At 34.0% G+C, this 24,042-nt stretch overlaps 2 protein-coding genes across 2 annotated transcripts; one reads left to right on the top strand and one right to left on the bottom strand.

Moving 5' to 3' along the window:
- Positions 1-1,800: 1,800 nt before the first annotated feature.
- On the bottom strand, positions 1,801-4,420 carry LOC129901031 (uncharacterized). Its single transcript, XM_055976138.1, has 4 exons — positions 3,967-4,420; positions 3,191-3,402; positions 2,834-3,095; positions 1,801-2,676 (listed from the first exon to the last, which is right to left on the bottom strand). The coding sequence occupies exons 1-4, from the start codon at positions 4,225-4,227 to the stop codon at positions 2,347-2,349; spliced, it is 1,065 nt and encodes a 354-aa protein (XP_055832113.1). The 5' UTR covers positions 4,228-4,420; the 3' UTR covers positions 1,801-2,346.
- Positions 4,421-12,594: 8,174 nt separating this feature from the next.
- On the top strand, positions 12,595-16,186 carry LOC129900183 (cytochrome P450 94A2-like). The gene is made up of 4 exons (XM_055975113.1): positions 12,595-12,756; positions 15,022-15,167; positions 15,408-15,722; positions 15,832-16,186. Exons 1-4 carry the CDS (start codon positions 12,595-12,597, stop codon positions 16,184-16,186), a joined length of 978 nt encoding a protein of 325 aa, XP_055831088.1.
- The last annotated feature ends 7,856 nt before the right edge of the window (positions 16,187-24,042 follow it).

Raw genomic sequence — 24,042 nt, forward strand, 5'->3', positions numbered from 1 at the left:
TTTGAGGAGTTCAATTAACTTTCAAAAATAGCAAAGACTTGAAACATAATTAGGTTTCATAGCTATAGTTTCAGTTGCTATGCTAATTTAAGCTTCTATATCTCACCGCATTATAATATCAACAACAACAACATACCCAGTAAAATCCCAAACGTGGGGTCTGAGAGGGTAGAATGTATGCAAACCTTACCACTACCTCAAGGAGATAAAGAGACTATTTTTGAAAGATGCAAATTCTATAAGATAAGAACAATACCAATAGCAAAATAAAGTGATAATCAAAGGGCAATACCAACACAACTATACTGGCACGCCTAGACCTAAGGTCAACCCTAAACCGTCACAGAGCAAGACAACATTCTACCCCTGCTAGCCTTCTACCCTAATACGCGACCTCCACTCCTTTCTGTCTAAGGTCATGTACTCGGTGATATGAATTTGCGTCATATCCTATCTAATCATATCTCCCCAATACCTTTTTGGTCTATCCTTACCATTTCATAAAACCCCCATATCCAACCGCTTGCACCTCTTATGCCCAAACTATCTCAGTCTCGCTTCTCTCATCTTGTCTGCCACAAAGACCATTTGTTCATAATCTTATCACTCCTAGTATGACCACATATTCATCTCAACATCCTCATCTCTACAACATGCATCTTTTGAACATGAGAGTTTTTGACTGGCCAGCACTCCGTACCATATAACAACGACGGCCTAACCACCATTTTATAGAACTTATCTTTAAGTTTATGTGGTACCTTCTTATCACACAGGACTCTAGAGGCAAGCTTCCACTTCGTCCATGCTGCCCCAATGCGATGCGTGACATCATCGTCGATGTCCCCACTACTCTGGATGATAGATCCAAGATATTTAAAGTTTTCTCTCTTGAGGATAGGTTGAGTGGCACTACTCTCGTTGTATTATACAAATTGAATTTTTCCGTTTGTATATATCTCGCTGCATTATATAAATAGGGATTTCAAAGAGATTATATATATAAATATAAATTTGCATTAGAGATTTGTGTATGAGCCCCTAAATTCGCTTTGTATACAAATACAATAATTTAGAGATTTGTATATGAGTCTCCACAAATTTGTATGTGAGCCCCGAAATATACAAATACAAAAGAAAATACAAATTTGTTTTAGAGATTTGTATATGAGCCCCTAAATTCGCTTCTAGATTTGTATATGAGCCCCCAGATTTGTAGAATAGCAAATTTTATGAAATTGTAGCCGCGATTCATAATTATGTGAAATTATAACTATATTAAATAATATACTAGTAATGTTTGTCAATTCACGTAATTTTTAAAAGCAAAGTTGCAACTTAAAAGATGTAATTGGTTTTCAACTGTTACAATACCTAATACAATGAGTTATCTGAAAGGTACAAATTAATTTTTAGGTGACTTGATAGTCGAGTGTCGCGTATATTGCTATATAGCATTATTAGCATATGTTGTTATTTGCAAGTCACATCAGTGCATGCGCAGCACTTTCGTATTATCCTATTAAACAGTCGAGTTGCCGATCACGTGAGTATACTTAGTCTTAGTGTTTTTTACAGAATCATTATGTAAAACATAACTCTATGCTTTAAGAACATGTCAAAGGGAGTGAAGTGGTTTGTATAGTTTGCGTGTCAGATTTTAAGGCACATAACATTTTAAGGTTTTTAATTTTCTTTTCGTAGGGAATCTCTTCTCATAAAAAGAAACCTTCGTGGAACATGTCTGTTTCCCAATGATGGAAACTTCCTACTTGATTAACAGACAGAAATACACAAGAATCAAGATTCAAGAATGAAGTTATCTATTTGCAGAAAAGCTCAACCAAGTCCCTTTATCTGTCTTAATTCTTCTTGAATACATACAAAAAGATTTAAAACTGTCAAACATAGTATCCTAGCAATCTGCATACTGGAGTTTGATTTCTGTTGTGTTGCGGTCGATGTACCTTAGATGAAAACAAGTAAAAACATAATTTTTTTAACAAACAGTAAGCAGTATGCATCCAACTTGATGAATCTGCAACAGCAGATCTACAAGATTCAATCCCTTTAGCTTCTTTTTCAGCTTAGATATAGGAGAGAAAGAGAGGTTCAAACGAGGTGTCGATCATTCTTTGACAAGATTTTGAATGAAAGCTGATACCCCTAATAGCAAGTCTTGTCGCCTTAAAGATATCCTTCCCTCTTCCTCCCTTCCTTTTATGTTTCAATATCTTACGTCTAGTACAGTTGAAATGCCTCAAAAAGTTTATGAAAACAATGCAAATCAATCACACTTGTATTAATTAATTTCAAGAAACCAATTTACTTACAGGGAATAAATACTTAGTGATCTGCTAACTTTGGCCTGTATAATGGAGGATCTTCCCCAACCAAAAGTGATGTCAAGACAGCTTCACACACTGCAGTGTCATATACAAGCAAGTGGCCACCATCAGGAACTTCATGATATCGAATCCAGGGCAGCCTTTGCGAGACGTGTCTTTGTAATTGAACAGGCACAACTTTGTCTTTGACACCTTGCCAGATGTGAACCGAGCTTTCGTTTTGTGGGTACGGGTCAGTTAGCTCCAAAGGATTAAAATCCCATTTTCCAAAAGCTACAATAATGTCACTACAAAGGGAGTCGAATACACTTCGGTCCTTTAGGCCATCCTGTAAATTAAAGTACAGCATCTGATTAAATTTACCATATTTACGGAAGCCAAACGTGTAGTGTTTTTTTACTGCCAACAACCAGAATAACAATCCTGATACAGCAGATCAAACAAAATGTGTTCTTTTTTGTGGTTTTGTCTGAATAGAATGTTACCTGAGTGAACAACTGATATCCCGGTGTATTCTTCAAGACTTCCAAGTCTCTGTCGCAGAAAAATTGAGGATTTCCATCAAGAACAGACGCTGATGGGAAAACTTTCTGAGTCAACCACCAATGTAGTAGCCCCCGAGCATAACGTGTGATCCAAATTACCCATCGACAGAGTTGTTTCCTGTAATCATCCTTCACTAGATCATTTGGCAATGTGCGCCATTTATAATTGACAAAGGGGACGACGAGAGCAGCACCTGCAAGCCTGCAATGAATTATACTTCAAAAGTAAAATCTAATAGGCCTAAATCTTAACCGGCAAAGCGAACAAGCTAATAGCTCTCGAATTAGTTCTCTTACCTTCCAGGTATGTGCTTGATGCAACTCCAAGCCGGGTAACATCCCAAAGACACACCTATTACATAAAATCTGGATCCTAGTTCCAACAGATCAGCTAGCTCTTCAATATCAGACGCTTCACTTTTAAGCGACCTTTTTGAATTTATATCACTCTCTCCATATCCAGCTCTATCAAAGATCAAAAGGTATATCCCCAATTCATCCAGGAGTTCCTGGCAACTAGAGTACTATTAGATCATTCTAAACTAGACATTTAACATTTTAGACAAGCTAATTCAAGAATAACATCTCTTCAGCACAAAAAGAACACAATTTCTAGATCCCTCCTTTTAAAATTTTAACTTAAAATGAAAAAAGAATCTAAATATGGTAACCACAAAACCTATCTTATTCGGACTCCCCAAAAATATAGCGAGATGCATGTCGGATCCTCCAAAAGTAGTGCAGTTTTTGAGGATCCGAGCGACATAGCAGAAAGCAGAAGAGATTTTCAATAACTTATTCTGCCTTGAAGTCAAATCAATTATCACAGTAAACAGTAGTTGTAACCAGGTAATGCCGAGTTCAATTGTTCTTGAAAAAACAACCCATTTATGGATCTATTTATTTCAACCCTTTCTCTTCAAATCTATGATATTGATACCAAATTCACAATTCTCTAGCAGATTAATGCTTAATTATCAGTCTCAAACTGGGGAAAGTAAGATTCAAAATCAAGAAAGTGTGGTATATATACAGATAAAAAAAAATTAAAAAGAGGAACAGAATCTACATACATCAGAAGCCATAAAGCTCATTTCTTTGGAACTGCCAAAGCCATGAACAATGATGATTCTGTATTTGGATATGTTCTTTGGTACCCCTCTTTCTCTGTAAGCAAGATATCTGCCATCACCAAGTTTGACTCTAGGTGAAGTGAAAACAACTGATTCATCAATAAGTGATTTGGATTCAGTTTTCTCAGTAGAAGGCTCTGTGGGCTGACCAACACATCCTAGACAACCCATCATCATCACTACAAGTTTCTTGAAAACCATTAATTTTCTGAAAAGGGGGGAAAATGAATCATCAAATAACTGATGAAAAAAATTGGAACTTTAGTTTACGGATTTGGATTTGAGCTTACTAGATACACAAATTCTATGGAAAAAAATCAAGAATTAATAGCCTTAGATGATCGGTAGATGAGGGTATGGGTATTTGTTCTTTTTCCATCTTTACCCTTTTACTTCTTTTTCACTAATTGAAGATGGGCTGTTGAGTTGTTAACGTTAATAATAGGCGGAACTCATTGTTGCTCCCTTAAAGTTAACACTAATTTTCATTTAGATACCTCAACTAAGATTTGTTTATTTTAGACACCTCAAGTAAGGTCTCGATGTGTCATTTTGATACTTTTTTTACAATCACCCAAATATCTAAAGTGTGTGTAATGCACTTGTTGATGATGTGTCAAAGTGACGAATTAAATGAAGACATGTAACATAGTAATGAATTTTGAGTAGGAAAATAAGGGTCAATGACTCAACGACACGTGACATCTTTTTTAATCCAAATAATTAAAAAAAAGAATTTAACTATTTTTTCAAAATAAAATATAATATGAGAAGCACAACCCCACCTCACATCGTCTTCTACACTACCCCCACCTCCCCATCCACCCCCGAACCCTAACCCCTCCCCACCCATATCGTCTTCTCTATCACCACCCCCCACCCTCCCCCTCCGAAATGTGTTAAAGAAGAAAACTTTTTTTGTTTGTTTTTGTCACTTTGTGAGTGTTGTGAGATAAGAAATTATTTGAATGTTTGATTTGATAAATGTGGTAGTGCATTTGCTTGATATTTTTCTGGATTTTTTTTTGTTGGATTTTTGAGTCTATGCAAGTCAAAAATCAATGCTTTAATACATATATAATTTATTATTATAAAAAAAAAGTTGAGCTCGTAGTAACAATGAGGTTGGGGACAATGATGAGAGGTAGAACAAAATTCTATTTAACACAATTCGTTTTATATTTGGTATCATCAAATCTATTTCAACATGGATGAAAAATGGTAGCTAGAAAATGGAGAAGAAGAAGAACCAGAAAAAAATATATATATTTTTTAAAAGAAAACGCTCTTCACGCACTCAAAATGGATGCAGAATACGTAATGTGCCAAGTCAGCACAAAGTGTCAAAATGACACATCAGGGTCTTACTTGAGGTATCTAAAATGAACAAAACTTAATTAAGATGTTTAAGTAAAAGTTGATGCAAACTTTTAAGGGGCTATTGATGCATTCCGCCTTACTATGTACGAGGACAAAAATGGCAGCCTGTCTTATGAGCAAATGGGGTTGGGTAGAAGCAGTCCATGTCTGAAAAGAATTTCTTGTTTTGGCCTAATGCATTATCTTTGGAGGTTTGAACATTGTGGATTGTGGTCATTAGTCAAAATCTGCTTTAAGATTTAAGGTTGCTGATCTCTGTCCTAAAATGTTTTTAACACTTTTTTTTTAGCTTATGTAAAGTTCAAATATTGACTTGAATTAAAATGTAATATACTTATTTGTCATGAGAAAACATTGCAACTTATTATGCAACTGTATGCCTAATTTAGGAATATTTAAAAATGAATTAATAATCTAGACTAACTCCAATTACTTAGCTAGAATTAAATTTATTCTCCACGAACAGAAAGTGTCAACCAAGTTGAGATAAATGGAGTGGTGATTTTTATATTATCACAAGTATGGTTCTTAGAATAATCATATTTTGAGTTCGAGATGAGAATCATATACAAATACTCCATTTTCTCATTTTATGCGATACTATTATTTTTAGAATATGTATAATTTTTTTATTTGTAAAAACAATATCCTAAGGTGCATCTAAAATTAAATATTTTAACCTTTGTACTTTAGGCCTCATTTTTAATTAGGTGAATTTACTCATTTTTTTAATAGGTAAGTAATTGATAGAATGACTAATTAACGAGATTAGGATTACAAGTTTCATTGTAGGAGAAATATTTGATAAAATTACATTTTATTAGTATTATTTTTTGTATTTATTTGATATTTAAAATTTGAATTTGTACATCAATGCTCATATTTGAAGGCAATACTTTTAACAAGACTTTTGCTTCCTCATATGCTCAAACTCGAAATCTATAATTAAAGACAGAAACTCCAATTATCTCACCATAATCCAAGCATAAAAGATTGCAAAGCGACAAGCCAATCAGACACGTTGCTGATGTGATTTCTGTCCTTCTTCTCCGGTCTCTCTCAGAGCTTCTCATCTATCCCCATTCTATTATCTGGTGTGATTTCTGTCCTTCTTCCTCTCCTGTTAACTTTCTCAGTTTTCTTTTAAGGACTGTCAGTCGTTATTTGCTGCTTCTTTCTACTTTTCACTTTTAATTTGTGTTTCCTGGTGTTGGTCCTTTACATTTTAATATTATAAATGTAAGATGAAGTTAGAAATAATCCTCTCATTTGGTGCAACACATCTTTTGTTCGTTGGTGGCCATTACTTTGTGCCTTTTTACACTCTAATGAGATTAGTTGTTAGTAATTTTTATAACCACTAACACATTATTTCACTCTTTATTTTATCATTGTACCTTGTAATTTATGTATTTATTGGGTCATTCATTTATCCAATGTAATGTCCATTATCTTTCTATTTATGGTAAGGAAGAATTCTTCACCTATAAATAGTATAGTCTTACTTTGTTTTAAAAACAAGAGAAATAGTGTGAGAAAAGATGAGAGGTATTTTATTGTGATTAGTGTAGTGAAAGAGAGAGCTGAGACAAAGAGAAATCTTCTAAGTCTTCAACTAATTCACTATACAAAAGAGAGTAATTATATGTTGAAGGAAGGTGTTCTTTTGGTGTAGCTTTGAACTCTTCAACTAATTCAGAGTTGTTTGAGTCACACAACGTCGTTGGGTTGTTGTATCCTAGAGGAAACAAGTCAAAAGATATACTGCTGGATCAGTGTAGACTATACCGCAGTGGACTTGAATCTCTTTAAAGAGAGCAAGATATCCGCGCCTCAGTCTAAATATATTTTTTATTGATTTTATTTTCAACTGTACAATTTATTGTATTTGTGATATATACATCAATTCCTAGTGATTATAATTAATCTATATCTGTATTGCGTTTATAACTTTGTTGTAACAAATATTATCCATATGTTTTTATTATAATATACGTACCAAATGAAAAAACTCATCAAATAAGAGCTGGAAAAAAGGAGGAAGGTGAGCTATCAATCAAAGTAGATAATATTGTATGGTTGTTGTTGGGTTTGCCTTGACTTTCCTTGTATAATTAGGTTTTCCTTTTAGGAAAAGAAAAACACAATGTCTCCATATTTGGCTAGTCCTTTTTCTTATAGGAAAAGGTTAATGACTCTATAAATAGAGGCTTATTCCTTCTAACTTAGTAGCATTCACAATGTAGTCCTAGGGGCTTTGAGAGTTTTGTGTAGGGGGAGAAACGGTGAGACACAAGTGTTACGTTAACACTTGTGTGAACCTCTTTTTATTCCGAGTGAATTGTGTGAGGTTATTTCTCTCGATTATTTGTACTCTCATATTTATAGTGGATTGCTCATCTCCTCTTGTGGACGTAGGTCAGTTGACCGAACCACGTTAAATGTTTGTGTCTCTTATGGTATATTTCTCGTTTGTCTTCTTACTCATGGTCATTCAAGGTTTGCTTTGCTAGCTTCCGCATGACACCTAATTATTTTTGGTCCTAACAGTTGTTGCTGCCGAAATCTGGGTCAATGCAAAAGGAAGGAGTGGTCGAACATGCCATTATATTGGACAGATGAAACTTAATTATGCAATGATAATGATAGGTGTGATGAAAACTCTGAAGAATATTGAGTCTAAAAATACAATTCTTTATGTTTTATCTCTTCAGCTGACTCATGCACATAGATGGTATATTTTTCTGTTTTCAAAAGCCAAATAACCCGTGCAGAGAAAGGAATTTTACCATTTTTACGATGCATCACCTAGTATCCAGTAACATGAGCGATAAAAGAATCCATCTACATTTGATGATCTCCTTCACTGATTCTACTCCGACTCTTTTTACCTAATTAATAAAGTAACCACGTAAGTCTCGCTGAACTAAGGCCCATATATACGTAAGTCTTAATGCGTTTTGCAAATGTGCGAGTCATTCAATGCAGAAAGTATGGACGACGAAATGGAAGATAATTATTGTAGTTGATAAAATCACAAGGAATATAATTTAGTACTAATTCTTAGTGAAGTGAAATCTAAGTTAAAGTTACGTACGTATCATAGTCTTGAGATCCAAGAAGTAGGAAGACTTCATCCTCGCGTTTCATATACTCTTGTGGAGATATTTTATTCAGCTGTACAGTGTACATGTGTTAACTATATATATATATAGAGAGAGAGTCTTTGGATTGGGTGTGAGTGTGACACAAGTACGCCACCAATTATACTTAACTCATCAATTTCTCAATCAGAATTATGAAAGCATTAGGTTGACTAATTCGATCATCAACATGTAATTTGCGTACAGTTGCATGCATCAACCCAAATATATGCTTTCAATGATAAAAGAATAAGACGTAAATCAGTGTTACGTCAGTGATATAACATGCATTCACATGGGTGATACAAATCACGCGGAGATTATTTTTTTTGCAGCTTTTTACACACTATGAGAAATTAATTAATCTAAAAAAATATTTTCTTCTATTCGATTAATTGTAAGTAGATTCAGTGGAAACATAAAACTTTGATTCAACTCATAAATATATCCTCCACATTATACAAGTGTCAATTTCGTTTCTATAAAGCTAGTAACTTACCCCATAAACTAGTATGAAAGAGATTAATCCCTTGATTTATTTCATTAACCTCAATAGTTTATATACACAAATACAATAGTATAATTAGACTATAATTAAGGAAACTAAATATCTCTATATTAGGAACTAAATAAACTAAATATCTCTATATTAGGAACTAAATATATATAATTTGTTACAATCTGTCAGAATATATTTTTATATATTCTTCGCAGTCGAAGGGGGAGGTCGCCGAATGCTAAGACTATCCCGAAAATCCTCAAATAACACCAACGGAAGGCCTTTGGTGAAGATATCTGCAATCTGATAACGAGAGGGGACATGTAACACTCGAACCTAGCCACGAGCCACCTTTTCCCGTATAAAAAATATATCCATCTCAATGTGCTTAGTGCGTTGATGCTGAACAGGATTACCAGCCAGATAAATGGCACTAACATTATCACAGTAAACCAAAATAACCCGTGGAATAGGACAATGAAGTTCCAAAAGCAAGTTTCGCAACCAACACGACTCAGAAATCACATTGGCAACCCCTCGATATTCTGCTTCTGCACTCGAACGGGACAAAGTATCTTGACGTTTGGCGGACCATAAGATCAAGTTATCACCCATAAAGACATAATAACCCAAAGTCGAACGCCGTGTATCGGAGCACCCCACCCCAATCAACATCAGTATATGAGACAAGAATGGTTGTGAAAGAGGGATAAAGGTGAAGACCATAATCTAAATTACCTCGTAGGTAGCGCACAATGCGTTTGAGAGCGTTCATATGCTCATCATGTGGGTCATGTATGAATAAGCATACATGTTGCATAGCATAAGTAATATATGGTCTTGTGAACGTGAGGTATTGCAGTGCCCCTGCAAGACTCCGATAAAGAGATGGGTCCTCAAACGATATGCTCCTAGTAGCCCCGAGCTTCGATTTTGAAAAAAATGGAATAGGAGGAGATCGCTTACACGATGACATGCCAGCTCGGTCAATGATCTCGGCCGCATATTTTCTTTGAGATAAAAATAAACCACTTGTATGATGAGTGACAGTAATGCTTAAGAAATAACTCAACGGACCCAAATCCTTCATAGCAATTTCGAAGTTAAGAAGTGATATGATAGACCGGCGAAGCGCATCAGCGGAAGCAGTTAAAATAATATCGTTGACATATAATAAAAGATAAGCCTTAGAAATACCTTGACTATAAACAAACAAGGAATGATCGGTCTTTCTGTGGATAAACCCAATGGTATAGACATAATCAACAAATTATTTCTACCAAGTCTGCGGAGCTTGTTTCAGCCCATAAGAGATTTCTTCAGCAAGCACACATGATTAGGTCTATCAGGATATCGATATCCCAAAGGTTGATACATGTAAAAAGTTTTCTTGAGTTCGCCATGTAACAAAACATTTTTGACGTCAAGTTGATGAATCGGCCATGCCTTAGAGAGAGCCAAACTAAGAACTGTACGAATAGTCCTCGGTTTGACAACTGGACTAAATGTCTCACCACAATCTACGTCAACCTGTTGGATTTTACCATCACTTACAAGACGAGCTTTATGTCGCTCAAATGAACCATCAGATTTTTCTTTATGATCAAAAATCCACATTCACCGAATAACATTAACATTTGGAGGATGAGGCACCGATTCCCACATCTTATTTTGAATAAGAGAATTATATTCATCATTCATAGCCAATTTTCAATTCGGATCAAGAAGAGTAGACACGAAATTACGGGGTAGAGGGAACTTCGAGACGGATGTAAGAAGGTTGAAGGACCTCTTAGGCTTATAAATCCTATGCTGACTCTTAGTAACAGGACTGATGGGTAGACTAGAGGGAAATACGGGAGTGAGTGGAGGATGAGAGCTAGGTGGGAGAGTGGAAGAAGATGTTGGGGCCGACCCAGCAAGCAGCGAAGGAGCGATCTGCCTAGGTGAGGAGGTAGAGCCGCTGGCTGGGCACGGCGGGATGGGTAGTGGTATGGGAGAAAGGTGGTGATCCGGTGGGTTTATGGAGGTAGTGAGATGACGAACCACGTAGAGAGATGGTCCATCATCTAAAAATTGGTATGTATGATCTTGAGTAGTATGTAATTTGGCAAAAGAAAATTGCGTCTCATCAAATATTATGTGATGGCTAATGATGATTTTTCGAGATAACAAATCAAAATATTTATACCCACGATGATGTGATGGATATCCCAAAAAAAACACGGGGTTGATCGGGGTTGAAGTTTATTTTTGAGTATGGAGAAAATGAAAGGATAAAATAAACACCCAATACACGAAGATGGGAATAAGAGGAATTCTTTCATAAAGAATGCAAACAGGGGATTGATAGTTTACCAATTTATGAGGAAGGATGTTGAGAAGATAAGTTGTCATTTGTAAAGCATGATGCCAAAAGTAAGGAGGAAGGGAAGCATGGGCCAATAAAGTACGAACAATGTTATTAATCGTACTAATTTTTCTTTCGGCTTTTCCATTTTGAGGAGATGTGTGAGGACATGACAATCAAAATGACAGACCATTGTCTTTACAGAAGTCTCAAAATGGAACATTATCAAATTCCTTGCCATTATCACATTGAATATTCTTGATGTCCCGCTCAAAGTGAGTTCCAATAAATGACTTGAAAGTTAAAAATGTGGAAAAGATTTGTGATTTATGCGATAAAGGAAACGTCCATAAGAATTTAGAATAATCATCCATAAACAAGACACAATATCGATGACCTGAGGAACTCAAAACGGGTGATGTCCAAAGATCACTATATATAATATCAAATGGCATAAGAGTGCTAGAATTCAAAGCATAAAATGACAACTTAACATGTTTTACAAGAGGACAAGAATGACAAATACGAACATCTCTACTTGGATTACAATCAATCAATTTATTCTTCCTAAGGAAATTCAACACAAGTGCTCCCGGGTGACCCAAACGAACATGCCAAAGAGATAGTGCCAAAGCAGCAAAAGTAGATGGTGAAGTGACTGAATTAGTGATCGGATAAAGCTCTCCCCAACTGTTACACCTCATTACCAACCACCCTGTCTGAAAATCTTTCACAGAAACCAAAGGAATCAAAATTAACAGAGATAGAGTTATTAGTGGTAAATTTACAGATGAACATCAAATTATTAACTGGGTGAGGGGCATGAAAAACATTGTTTAAGTGCAAGGGAGGACAGGGGGAAGACAAATTCGTGTGACCATAGCCATGAATTGAAATTAATTGACCATTAGCAATAATTATACCACGTTTATTGCTCTTATTAAAATAAGACATGAGGTTACCTTGCGTGGATGTCATGTGAGAAGTGGCACCGGTGTTCATGTATCAATTTGCATTTGGAGGAGTGATCTCACGAGTATGCATAGCGGCTTCAATATCCGTAGGAGCTGTCATGTTGGCCTGCTGAGGTTGGGGGCCAAGAACACTCGCTTGTGGTGGTTGCTGCTATCCATAATTGAGTCGAAAAGAAGAAGTTGAAGGATATGAACACGGTGGTATAGCCCAAGGACCCCATGATGCCATCCACGGCCACTGCTATCCGCCAGCCCATAGAGAATAGGGCGAATGGTTCTACCCTGCTGACTGTTGCCCAAAGCCACGACTGTTGCCGCCTCTCAGCTGACCACCACGGCCTGTATTACCGCTGCTGCTGGCAGCTTATATACACAAATACAAAAGTATAATTAGGCTATAATTAATAAAATTAAATATTTCTATATTAGGAACTAAATAAACTAAATATCACTATATTAAAAACTAAATATATATAATTTGTTACAATCTGCTCATATATTCTAACATAGTACTTGTGTGTTCTTGCTAAGCATGGAGGCATATCTTCTTACTTTCTATTGGTTATTTTTCCTACCAGCTTTACTTCTCTTCTTCTTCTTTGTCCTCGTTGTCTATTTAACTAGTAAATTTAATGATAATGATACCCCTATTCTGAGAGTATATCCACTGTTGGGTCATTTTGTAGAAATGATTAAAAACTGAAACCGTATGGTTCTATGGATGGCTGAATTGTTAACAATGCGTCCTCCACCACTTTTCTTCTCCGTCTTCCGCGACGGCGCCACCCTCACATCCTCACTGCTAATTCTGCTAATGCTAAACACATTCTCAAGACCCGCTTTGAGATCTACCATGAACACAGAAAATTCCGAGTAGCCCTTCGTGAATTGTGTGGATACAATATTTTTCTAGAAGACGGCAATTGGCCGTTCATGAGTTTAATTCCAGATCATTCCATAAGTTTGTGATTTTAGTCCCTGAAATTGAAATTTCCAATCGACTACTCCCAATTCTCTCAGAAGCCGCAGCTTCTGCCAATAATTATATCGACCTTCAACACATCCTACACAGATTCACATACGACGTCGCATTCAGAATGGAGCTCGGCCATGACTTGGCCTATTTATCTAACTCCCCTAATTTTCCATTTCGCCAATGCTTACCAGTCTGCATACGAAATCAGTCTAAAGAGGAATCTTCCTTTAGACTCTGCAATTTCGTTTCCCCATTAGACGATGGAAAACTTTCTTGTGTTTGTTTAGGATGAGACAATCCCACAAAACTTAATACCGAAGCTGTAATTTTCTTTAAAAGTATCTCCACAAGGGATATCGAGAGTAACATAAGAAAGACAACACGTTAACTTAATTCTATTTTTTTGAGACAAAAAAGGAAAAGAATGATCTGGAATGGAACTTTAATTTGGCTAAAAAACAGTTGCTATTTGTTTACCAGTTCGGGTCAATGCAAAAGAGAAGAGTGAGAAACAATTTCTTGATCACTTGAAAACCAGCTAAGCGTATGGAAACCTTTTGTATAGGCAAATTTGACTCTCTGTTTTTCCAATTTGAAATTATGTTTATAATATCTCAAGAAACGTCATTGGAAAAAGATAATGTATCAATCGCAATTGTAGTTCTTGTTTATATGAAATTCTGTTACTTGTATGAACGAAGCTAGTTGCCCGGTTGGGTATTAACATTATACAGTTGATAATTCGAATTGACTTTTTTTAATTAGGGGAGAAAGACTTGTTGATGATATCAGCAGCCCACTTTAGTTAATTGTATTAATTATGTGCGCGGGCGCAGTGAATTAATAAGGTTGCTTTGTTGGTTTAAAAAAACAAGGGTCTATTGTTTCTTGTCTTACATTACATTTTTTTAAGAGTGTTTCTACAAGAAAATGGTTGTCATAGCCAAAGCTCACAACACGTGCATTTTCAGCTATGATCTAACAGACCTTCACATGTGTGAGCTAAGTGGACGAGACCTATATAAACAGCAACCCTAATCTGAAACTTTTGCCAACAGAACATGGACATCCAACTCATGTATAGCCTGCTCTTTTCTCTCCTTGCGCTTGCATTAATAGTTTTTCTACTATCGCTACTATTATCCTTCAACTATATTCATGAGCCTTTTTTGATCTCAAAACATGACTCCAATTGTTCAAAATTCTATTCAGTGTTTGGCATGTTGTTCTCATTAGTAAAAAATAAGGACCGAGCTATCTTATGGACTTCAAAATTCTTCCAAAAATCATCTTTTACAACCATCATCTTTAAAGGACTTTTTGGTAAAACTACTTGCATCGTCTTTACAATTTCCCCTTCCAACATCAAGCATATGGTTAAGATTCGCTTAAACATTTACCGAAAAGACTTTGTCATGCAATTTGTTTTGTCAGACTTACTAGGGGATGGTCTTTTACTTGTCAATCATGGCGAAAATTAGAAAACCCAAAGGCATTTCATGAGTCACATATTCCATGCTGATACAATGTTTCGTTATCTTATAAAATCAACCACCACGAACGAGCTCTCTGCTCGTCTTATTCCTTTTTTTACCACTGCAGCCGAAAATAAAACTAGTAATATAGACCTCCAAGACATATTTCATCGGCTTACGTTTGCTATTCTATGTCAGGTAGCTTTTGGTCATGATCCTAAATACTTGTTGCCATTTCTCCCTGACAAACCATTGATAGACTCTTTCGAAAATAGGTTTACTTGTCCCTCCCTCTTCTGGAAAACAAAAAAACTTCTCAACATTGGATTCGAACAGGATCTCAGGTATGCAACTATGCATATACTCCCTTCGTTTCAATTCCTTTGTCCACTTTTGATTTGACACAGAGTTTAAAATAGTAAAGAATGGCTTTTGAATCTTGTAATTTTATATTATAGATATGTAGAAGGTAATAAAAGGAAAGAAGCATTTTTTTGAAACGGACTAAAAAGGAAAATAAGAGTAACAAATTGAAACAGGGGATTTAATATTTGTTAAAATTTTAGTTAATCTTTCCTATGCAGGAATGCAATTGATGTACTCAGAGAATATGTAAAGAAGAGAATCGCAGGAAAGATCAAGAAGCATAGCTTGTCCATAGATGAAGAAGGAGGTGATTTTTTCGACAGATACATAAAACGGGCTTTCAAATACAATAATGTAGTTGATGAAAAGCTTATTATAGATACAGGTATCAAAATTATCCTGGATGGTGATGATACTCTGTTTTCAGCTTTAGTATGGTTTTTTTGGATAGTGTCAAGTCACCCTGATGTAGAAAAGGAGATTGTCAAAGAAATCGAGCAAGTGAAAGACGACAATGATTTAAATGCAATGGTGTATACACATGCTTCAATTTATGAAAGCATGAGACTTTACCCACCGGTCCCTCTTGAATTGAAGCAAGTGATCGAAGAGGATATTTTTCCTGATGGAACCAAATTGAAGGAAGGGAACACGTATTTGTCTTCATGTTCTTGCAATGGGGAGATCGAAAGAATTGTGGGGTTCCGATTGTGAGGATTTTCACCCTGAGCGATGGTTGGTGAAAGAAAGTAGTAGTGAAAATTGGAAATTTGTGCCAAGGGATCCTTTTACATATCCAGTGTTTCATGCAGGGCCAAGGACTTGTCTTGGTAAAGATATTGCTTTTATGCAGATAAAAATGGTAGTTGTTTCTGTTTTGAAGAGGTTTAGACTGATTCCTGCTCAAGGTTTTACTCCAATTTATAATTCATCATTGACATCAAAGATGAAAACTGGTTTTCTTGTACAAATTGTGGAACACTGCGCTACTAATTAAACGTTAGTTAATTTGTACCTCGTATTCCAAATCAATTCCCATCTAAATTGAAATGAAGGGAGTATTTCGATAAATGTTAAAGTGTGTGACAACCTAACAATTGTATATGTGTGTCACATCTATCAAGTTTACTGATTTAAATATTTTACTCATTTGGTTTTGTGCAATTGCTTCTTTTTTGTTAGTTGAGATTGTTAGAGCACTATGTATGCTCCTTCGTGATGCCAAAAAAAAAAAAAGAAACATAGTAGAATTTAAGTTCTATGCACTAAAAAATATTTACACGATTAAGTTACTTATATAATTAGATTTAATTTATACATATTTATAGAGTAAAATTTGTTTTATACAATCAATGCCTGCTGTAGCAGGAGTCCATCTATACATGGGTGCACCTCTGTAATTAGCAGTGCCATTATACTAAATTTGATTTTCTAAAGAAGGTACTAAAGGATATATGTAACGATTAAAGAAAAATTTCCTGGTTCAGCACTAGTCAATTTGCAAGTGTCACATACATTCCTGACAACCATCACATGAGTTCTGATCTCCAATCCTAATTTAACATTAGTCAACTTGTGTCATATAGAAACAACATTGCAGACAACCATCACACGAGGTCTAATCTCCTACCCTACAAAGTTTTAACTTGATGGCCTATTATGAGTATAAATTTTGATCAAAAATATCTTTAAATTAATTATACATAAAATTATTTAAATTAATTGTCATAGCTAGTAAGAAAAAACAATAGAGTTAAAGGGTAAAAGTGTTAGGATTTTTTCTTAGATTTTCTTACTATATTTGGTTTGTTTGTTTTTTTGAAAAAAAGTTAAAGCATGACCATAATTATTTTTACTTTCCTAAAAAATATAATATAATTTTCTTATATATTTGGTTATTCTTTCCTTGTAGGAAAAGTTAGAAGCTCTATAAATTGAAGATCCTTCTTCTCATAGCAAAACACAATAGTATCCATATGTAGTCATTTAAGAGTTTTGTTTATGGGAGATTTTTCTCTCTACAATTTTTATGCGTTTTGTTAGCCTTTAAATATGTAGGCCAATTGGCTAAATCATATAATAATATTTTGTTTTTAGTATAGTTTTATGTGTCGTCTGATTTACTGCCGCGTGATTTGCAATTTTAAGCTTCAGCATGACGCTATTTTTTTTAACCCAAGAAAAAGCATATCTAAAATATTTCAGTTTTTTCAGTTTATACTTGAACTTTTTAAAGTTTGAGTTTCCTATTGAACTATCGTCCAATGGTTAGCGAATCACACATCGACTAATTTCTGATGGTGTGTACTACATTCTCTTTTGTTTGAAAATTCTGTCATGTGACACTCTATGTGTTAAAATAATCTCATCGTGATTTAATTTAAAAGTAAAGGTTAATGGATAAAATTATCACCGTATAAATTAATTTATTCTCTATCGCGACATCCGATAATTTCTTCTCCACCTTCTTGATCATGGTCTCGTCTCAGCTGTGGTGTCGATATCTCCAGCTTGGAATATATATATATATATATATATATATATATATATATATATATATAGAGAGAGAGAGAGAGAGAGAGAGAGAGAGTGTCAACTAATATAATCGTTATATGTCAGGTGTCTGACGATTTGATGGCCAAACGCGCCTAGAAGCACTTATAATTATTAATAAGATTTGTATGAAGAATCTTGGAGTCTCTGTGAATGGCTTATAGCTTTTGATTTATAAATAAAAAGTCATAAGTTATAATTCATAATTTATGATTTTTGAGTTATTTTTATCTTTTTTTTTAAAACATACTTTTTTATTTTACTCAAACATATAGAAGCACATAAAAACTACTTTAATTTTAAAACACTAAAAATAAGTGAATCGAAACATACTTTTAATCTTAACTTATATATGTCTGACGTATATATGTGGAGTATACACTTGTGTACTTGTGCAAGCTATCAACACGTGTTGTTGTCACGCCTCGAGAGGGTACCTTAGGCGTAGCCGACACTCAGAAGCCATTTCTGGCTCCCAAGCGAACCACTTGGCCTGATCACACATTCATTGATTCAGCGGAAGACTTAGTTTAAGAGAAAAATAAATCTTAGTGGGATAACTCAATCATCAGTCTCCATCATTCAAATCAAAAATATAGTTTGAAAGAAACTAATCAAGAGTTAAAGACATCAAAATAAATCCATCAATATCTAGTCTATGAAGCCTCTATCTCTACTACCTAAATGGTGCCAATGACAAGTTCATGGCTACCTCAAAAAAACTACTCATAAGCAATGGAAAGAATGAATATGATCCCTCCGAAGGCAAGGAGGTCTCACCACTATCAGCAAAGAAATAGATCTTCAACAAAGCGTCTGTTGATGATCTCTAACACCTGGCTCTACATCATAAAATGATGCAAGCCCAAATGGACGCCAGTACGTGGAATTATAACAATGCTTTGACAAACTCACCCAACTCAGTATGATATGCAAGTATAAATTATAACAATACTTTAAAAAGGACTCAGTAATATACTTTCACGCACAATCGGGAGTATCTCTTAACCAACAACAATCCCACCACCTATAAGTAGGTAATGTATAATGAACCGACGTTGTTGCCACATCCATTCAATACTTGCCAAGATAAAGGACAAATCTATCAATCTGGATCCACTAATCAATCAAGTCCTATCTTTTTAGGACAATGAAATAGGGAAACATCCGATTTTAACGGTCCAATCCTCTCCTACGCTAGCTACGTAGTTATTGAGTTTTACTCTCGCTCAATTCGGTGCTCGATACTCCCAAAATTCAAAATGCTCATGTAACTTCAACAAATCAGTTCAATCAAAATTTTTGACTAGTCTCATTGGACTCCCATCGAAACTCAATCTCATCTCAATCATTATGCTCTTTCAAATCATCTCAATCAAATCCACTCATTGAGATTAAATACTCAACACTTTTAAATCTCTTTAAAACATGTAATTTCAACTCAAAATAATGCATAGTGAAATCACAATCAAAATGGTTAAAATTCTTAAAGACTCTTTCAATTCAACTCGATCTCGACTCATGCTCAAATCATCAAGTTTTTTTAGAAATATATTTTTGAAAATCAATCACAACTTATTAAAATTTTATCTCAAAACCATTATTTATGCTCATAATATTCATGTTCAAAATAATAAAAAAATCAACTTATGTAAAAACTTAAACTCTTGTACCATCAATGCTTAAAATCAAATATAATCTTCAATTAGGGTTCATGTGAATAAAGACATGAACATGTATCCAAATCAAATACTCAACTTATGAACAACATCAATACGTATTTTAAATATGTACAAGGAACCTAAAAGATATTAGATAACTCAAAAATTCAATTCAAGAAACTCGAAAACTCCAACTCAACTCAACTCGAATCAATAAAGATGAAGGGGCACGCAGTCGAACTCGGTCTAATGCTGTGTTAGCCTTACATTCCTGAATCTTAGGAGTTATTGGATAAAAGTGTTGGGTTTGGAACCTTGTAGCTTGGAGTTGAGAAACCAATCTATGGATTTGTGAATGAGGTCTTGAACTTGGAGTCTTTAGATCTTCCAATATTGGAGAAATTCCTTTCTTGAAGTTCTTGATCTTTGGTAGAAGGAGAAATTTGGGATTTTGAGAGTATCTCTACGTATAAGAATATTATTCGGTTGAAAAATTGAGAAAAATTACCTTTTAATAAATCCTGTCAGCAATTTCGGTGAGCTAGAGGTCTCTTCGCCGACCTATTCGGTGAGTCGCCAAATGGTGATTTAGCTCTCCCAATCCAACAGTTTCTGAAGCATTTTGGGCACTATTCAGCGAGCTAGGTCATGGTTCGCCGAACTATTCAGCGAGTCGCTAAATTGGCTGGTCAGCTATTCGAATATTTCTATCCGGACATGCTTCAGTAAAACAATCATAACTGTTTAGTCCAAACTCCAAAAAAATAATCTTGGTGGAGTTGAAAAGAAGACTCAAAACCCTGTAATTTGATAGTTAATGGGCCACCCAATTCATTATATTCTAGAAGATATAATCATTTGAAGTTGACATTTATACGAACTCATTCAAAAACTTAGCCGATAGAAATTCTTTGGATTTGGCTTGGTGTTAGACATCCCTTATGACCCTAAACCACATCTAATACTCTTAAAATGCTTAAAAATTGATCATAACTCATGTATACAATTAGAAGTCATTCGGTTCGAGTCTATACGCATATGAAGAATGGTTCGAATCTTGGCAAAAAAAAAATTGGGGTGTTACAATTGTGCTGCAGTGATGAGTCTGCTCCACCGTTAATCAGATGCCTCGGGTTCGAGCTCTGGATATGGTGAAAATACTGTTGGGAGTGTCACCCTGAATGAGCCCTATGCAAATTCAAATTTAGTTGCATCTCCACAGACTCCGAACATGGGATGAAAAAAAAAGTGTACACATGTGTAAGCTGAATGACCTGTTGATATATATTCTTTTTGAATTTGATAAATAGGAGTTTTATATTGTACTACTTCTTTAACTCCATTTTGCTCGCGTTAAAGAGTTTCAATATCCTTGTGAAAAGTAATTTTATTTAGGCAAAATGACCTGGGATACCCTTGTACTTGACTCTGTTTGTACGTTGGACCCTTATACTTACGACTTTACCAACTAAATCCTTAAAATTTCTGAAACACAATATTTTAAATACTATGACCATTGACCAAACACACGTGGCATTAATATTGATGACTTGGAATAATGTGTGATTCCACGCATTTTAAAGCAAGTGGAAATAATGTTTTATATTAAAAATCATTAAAAAAATTTAAAAAAATATGAAAAACACCGGAAAAAAAGGTGAAGAAGTCATCTTCTTCAAAGCTTCAGCCTGGAGTCCGCCTCACCCCCCCTAACTAACCAGATTTCTTCTTCCAATCCACTCCTTTCCTTCTTCTTTGGATCCACCCCATCATTCTCACATCCTTTTTCTTCTTAACGCCCCCGCATCACTGTCTCACCCTCAAATACTTTCTCAAAATTTTCTTCTTTTGCTGCAAACCAACACCACCTCTAGCCCTTTTCATTTTGCCACATTACCCATCCCAAAATCTCAATTTCATGAGTATTTTTCGAATTTTGTATGAGTAAATTGACAAACTTCATTGATAAGCTTAATGAAACTTTAAAAATAATAAATGGGTTTTGTGGATTTATGAAATAAATTTAAAATTGTAATGAAGATTTGTTGGGTTTGTGTTTGTGAACTTATAGGGTGAAATACAATTCAAATAGGTATGAATTCCACCTATTTGACATGAATTTGATGCTCAATTTGAAAGCAAGTATGAAGAAACTAATGTTCAAAATTTCAAGAATATGCAAAAGTAGTCTTATTTTTAATTATTTTTTTTAACATTTAATTTTTTATGTGTAATTGAAAATGACGTGGAGTTTCACATGTAAATGGGGTGTACTACACTCACACACATAGGATGAGAAAGGGGTTTAAAATATTGTGTTTCAGTGAGTTTAAGAATTCAGTTGACAAAGTCATAAGTATAAGGATCCAACTTACAAACAGAACAAAGTACAAGGGTCTCTTAGATCATTTCGCTGTTTACTTATTCTTAACTTATAACATGTGTTAGAAAAATATAAGTAACGTCGTTGTCTCAACATTTTCTTTGATTAAAGAATAAATATGTCTGCTAGAAGACAAATAATTGTTGATGATTTTTTGGTATCTTAGCTTTAAGATCACTTTGAGAATAAAATTGCCCTTAATTTTAAAGTTATAATCTTTTAATGGAAGGTGGTTTGTATAAAATTGCCCATCATTATGTGACGTTATCTATACAAACATAGCTGTATGTATAATTGAAAAACAAGATTTCATATGATCTTGTTTGGAGTTTGAACCCACTTGCAAGTTGCAAAAGGCCCCCCCAAATGGTAGAGTTTCCAAACTTGAACGAAAAGCAAAATTAAGTTTACAAATATAAACTATTATAAATTAAACGAAAAGGGTCTAAAATGTCCTCGAATTATGGGAAATAGTATAAAAATATCCTCCATCCATCTATTAGACCTAAAATGCTCATGACATCCATATTTAAATCCAAAAATGACCTTTTTCTTTAACAAAAAGAATATGAGGGGCATTTTTGTACCATTTTCAATAGTTCGAGGAAATTTTAGGCCATTTTTCGTAATTAGAATTCTGTTAAATAAATTTTGATTTATAGTTAATTTTAAATAATTAAATTGTAACCAATAGATGGCCACCACGTCTTTAAAAAAAATATTTAAATTATTTAATTAAATTTTGTTAAATAAATTTTGATTTATAATTAATTTTAAATAATTAAATTTTAACAAATAGATGCTCGCCACGTGTTTAAAAAATTAATTAATTAAATAATTTAAATAATTTTGAATAAGTTTTTTAAAGATAATTTTAATTAAATAATTTAAATAATATTTTAAACACGTGGCGGCCATCTATTTGTTACAATTTAATTATTTAAAATTAATTATAAATCAAATTTTCTTTAACATAATTTTAATTAAATAATTTAAATAATTTTGTTAAACATGTGGCGGCCATCTATTGGTTACAATTTAGTTATTTAAAATTAATTATAAATTAAAATTTATTTAATAAATTTTTAATTAAATAATTTGAATAATTTTTTTAAACATGTGGCGACCATCTATTGGTTATAATTTAATTATTTAAAATTAATTATAAATTAAAATTTATTTGACAGAATTTTAACTACGGAAAAGGGCCTAAAATGCCCTCAAAAAATGATACAAAAATATCTCTCATGCCCTTTTCCGTTAAAGAAAAGGTTATTTTTGGATCTAAAGGTGGATGTCAAGGACATTTTAGGCTCAATAGATGAATGAGGAACATTTTTATACCATTTTCAAAAAACCAATTTTTATATTATTAATATCATTATCTTCTTCTTCTTTTTAATATGTACATCATATAAGATAAAATTCGATTGAGCTATGTACCATTGTTATTGAAAAATTTAGTCATGTTCAGGTATTTGCACCAAATAAATAAATACAAAAATCATATATTTTGTATAAACTATAACACTATAGCCAAGTTGTTGAACTGCCCCACATCGAGTGGGATGTATTTTTCTGATCTACTTATATGATTGTCACAATCTTCATCAGTTTTTGAAATTGAACTAAGTTATTTTCTTAATAAATTATTAGAATCAGATTCATTCTTGAGAGTTTATAGCGGGTTAATTTGTGCAAATCAATGTTGGCTCATATATAAGTTGGGCCTATTGGGAAGTCTATTTAGTCCAAACTGACTTGCAACAAAATCATATCAAAACATGAAAGAGGAAATGTTTTTGGGTTTGGTTTATTCAATATAGTCATGAAAAATTCAAAAAAAAAAAATCAAAAATATTGTTAGTTCAGTTTTGTAAGTAAACAAATGGTAAAATAACAAACAAACGAATGGAAAGTAATGTTAAATTGGATGAGTTGAATTATGACTAGCTTATGATTTAGCCCAAATTATCCAACCCATTTATTAATTCAACTCGTTCTAACTCACTTGGAATATTTCAACATTGCATCAAGTAATTTTCTACATACAAGAATGACCAAAGATATTTGTAGAATATATATAATTATAAAAACCGAAAATGGAGTTGGTACAAGGAATCATATATAGTGAGGTTATTTTTATTATCTTTGGCTCAAATGGTGGAGCATCAATTTTTCATTGTGTGGTTGGAATTAAGAAGCAAAGAGGTGGTATTATATATCTTTCAAAAATTCACTTACTATACATTTTTC

The sequence above is a fragment of the Solanum dulcamara genome, chromosome 8, assembly GCF_947179165.1.
Source record: "Solanum dulcamara chromosome 8, daSolDulc1.2, whole genome shotgun sequence".
NCBI lineage: Eukaryota > Viridiplantae > Streptophyta > Magnoliopsida > Solanales > Solanaceae > Solanum > Solanum dulcamara.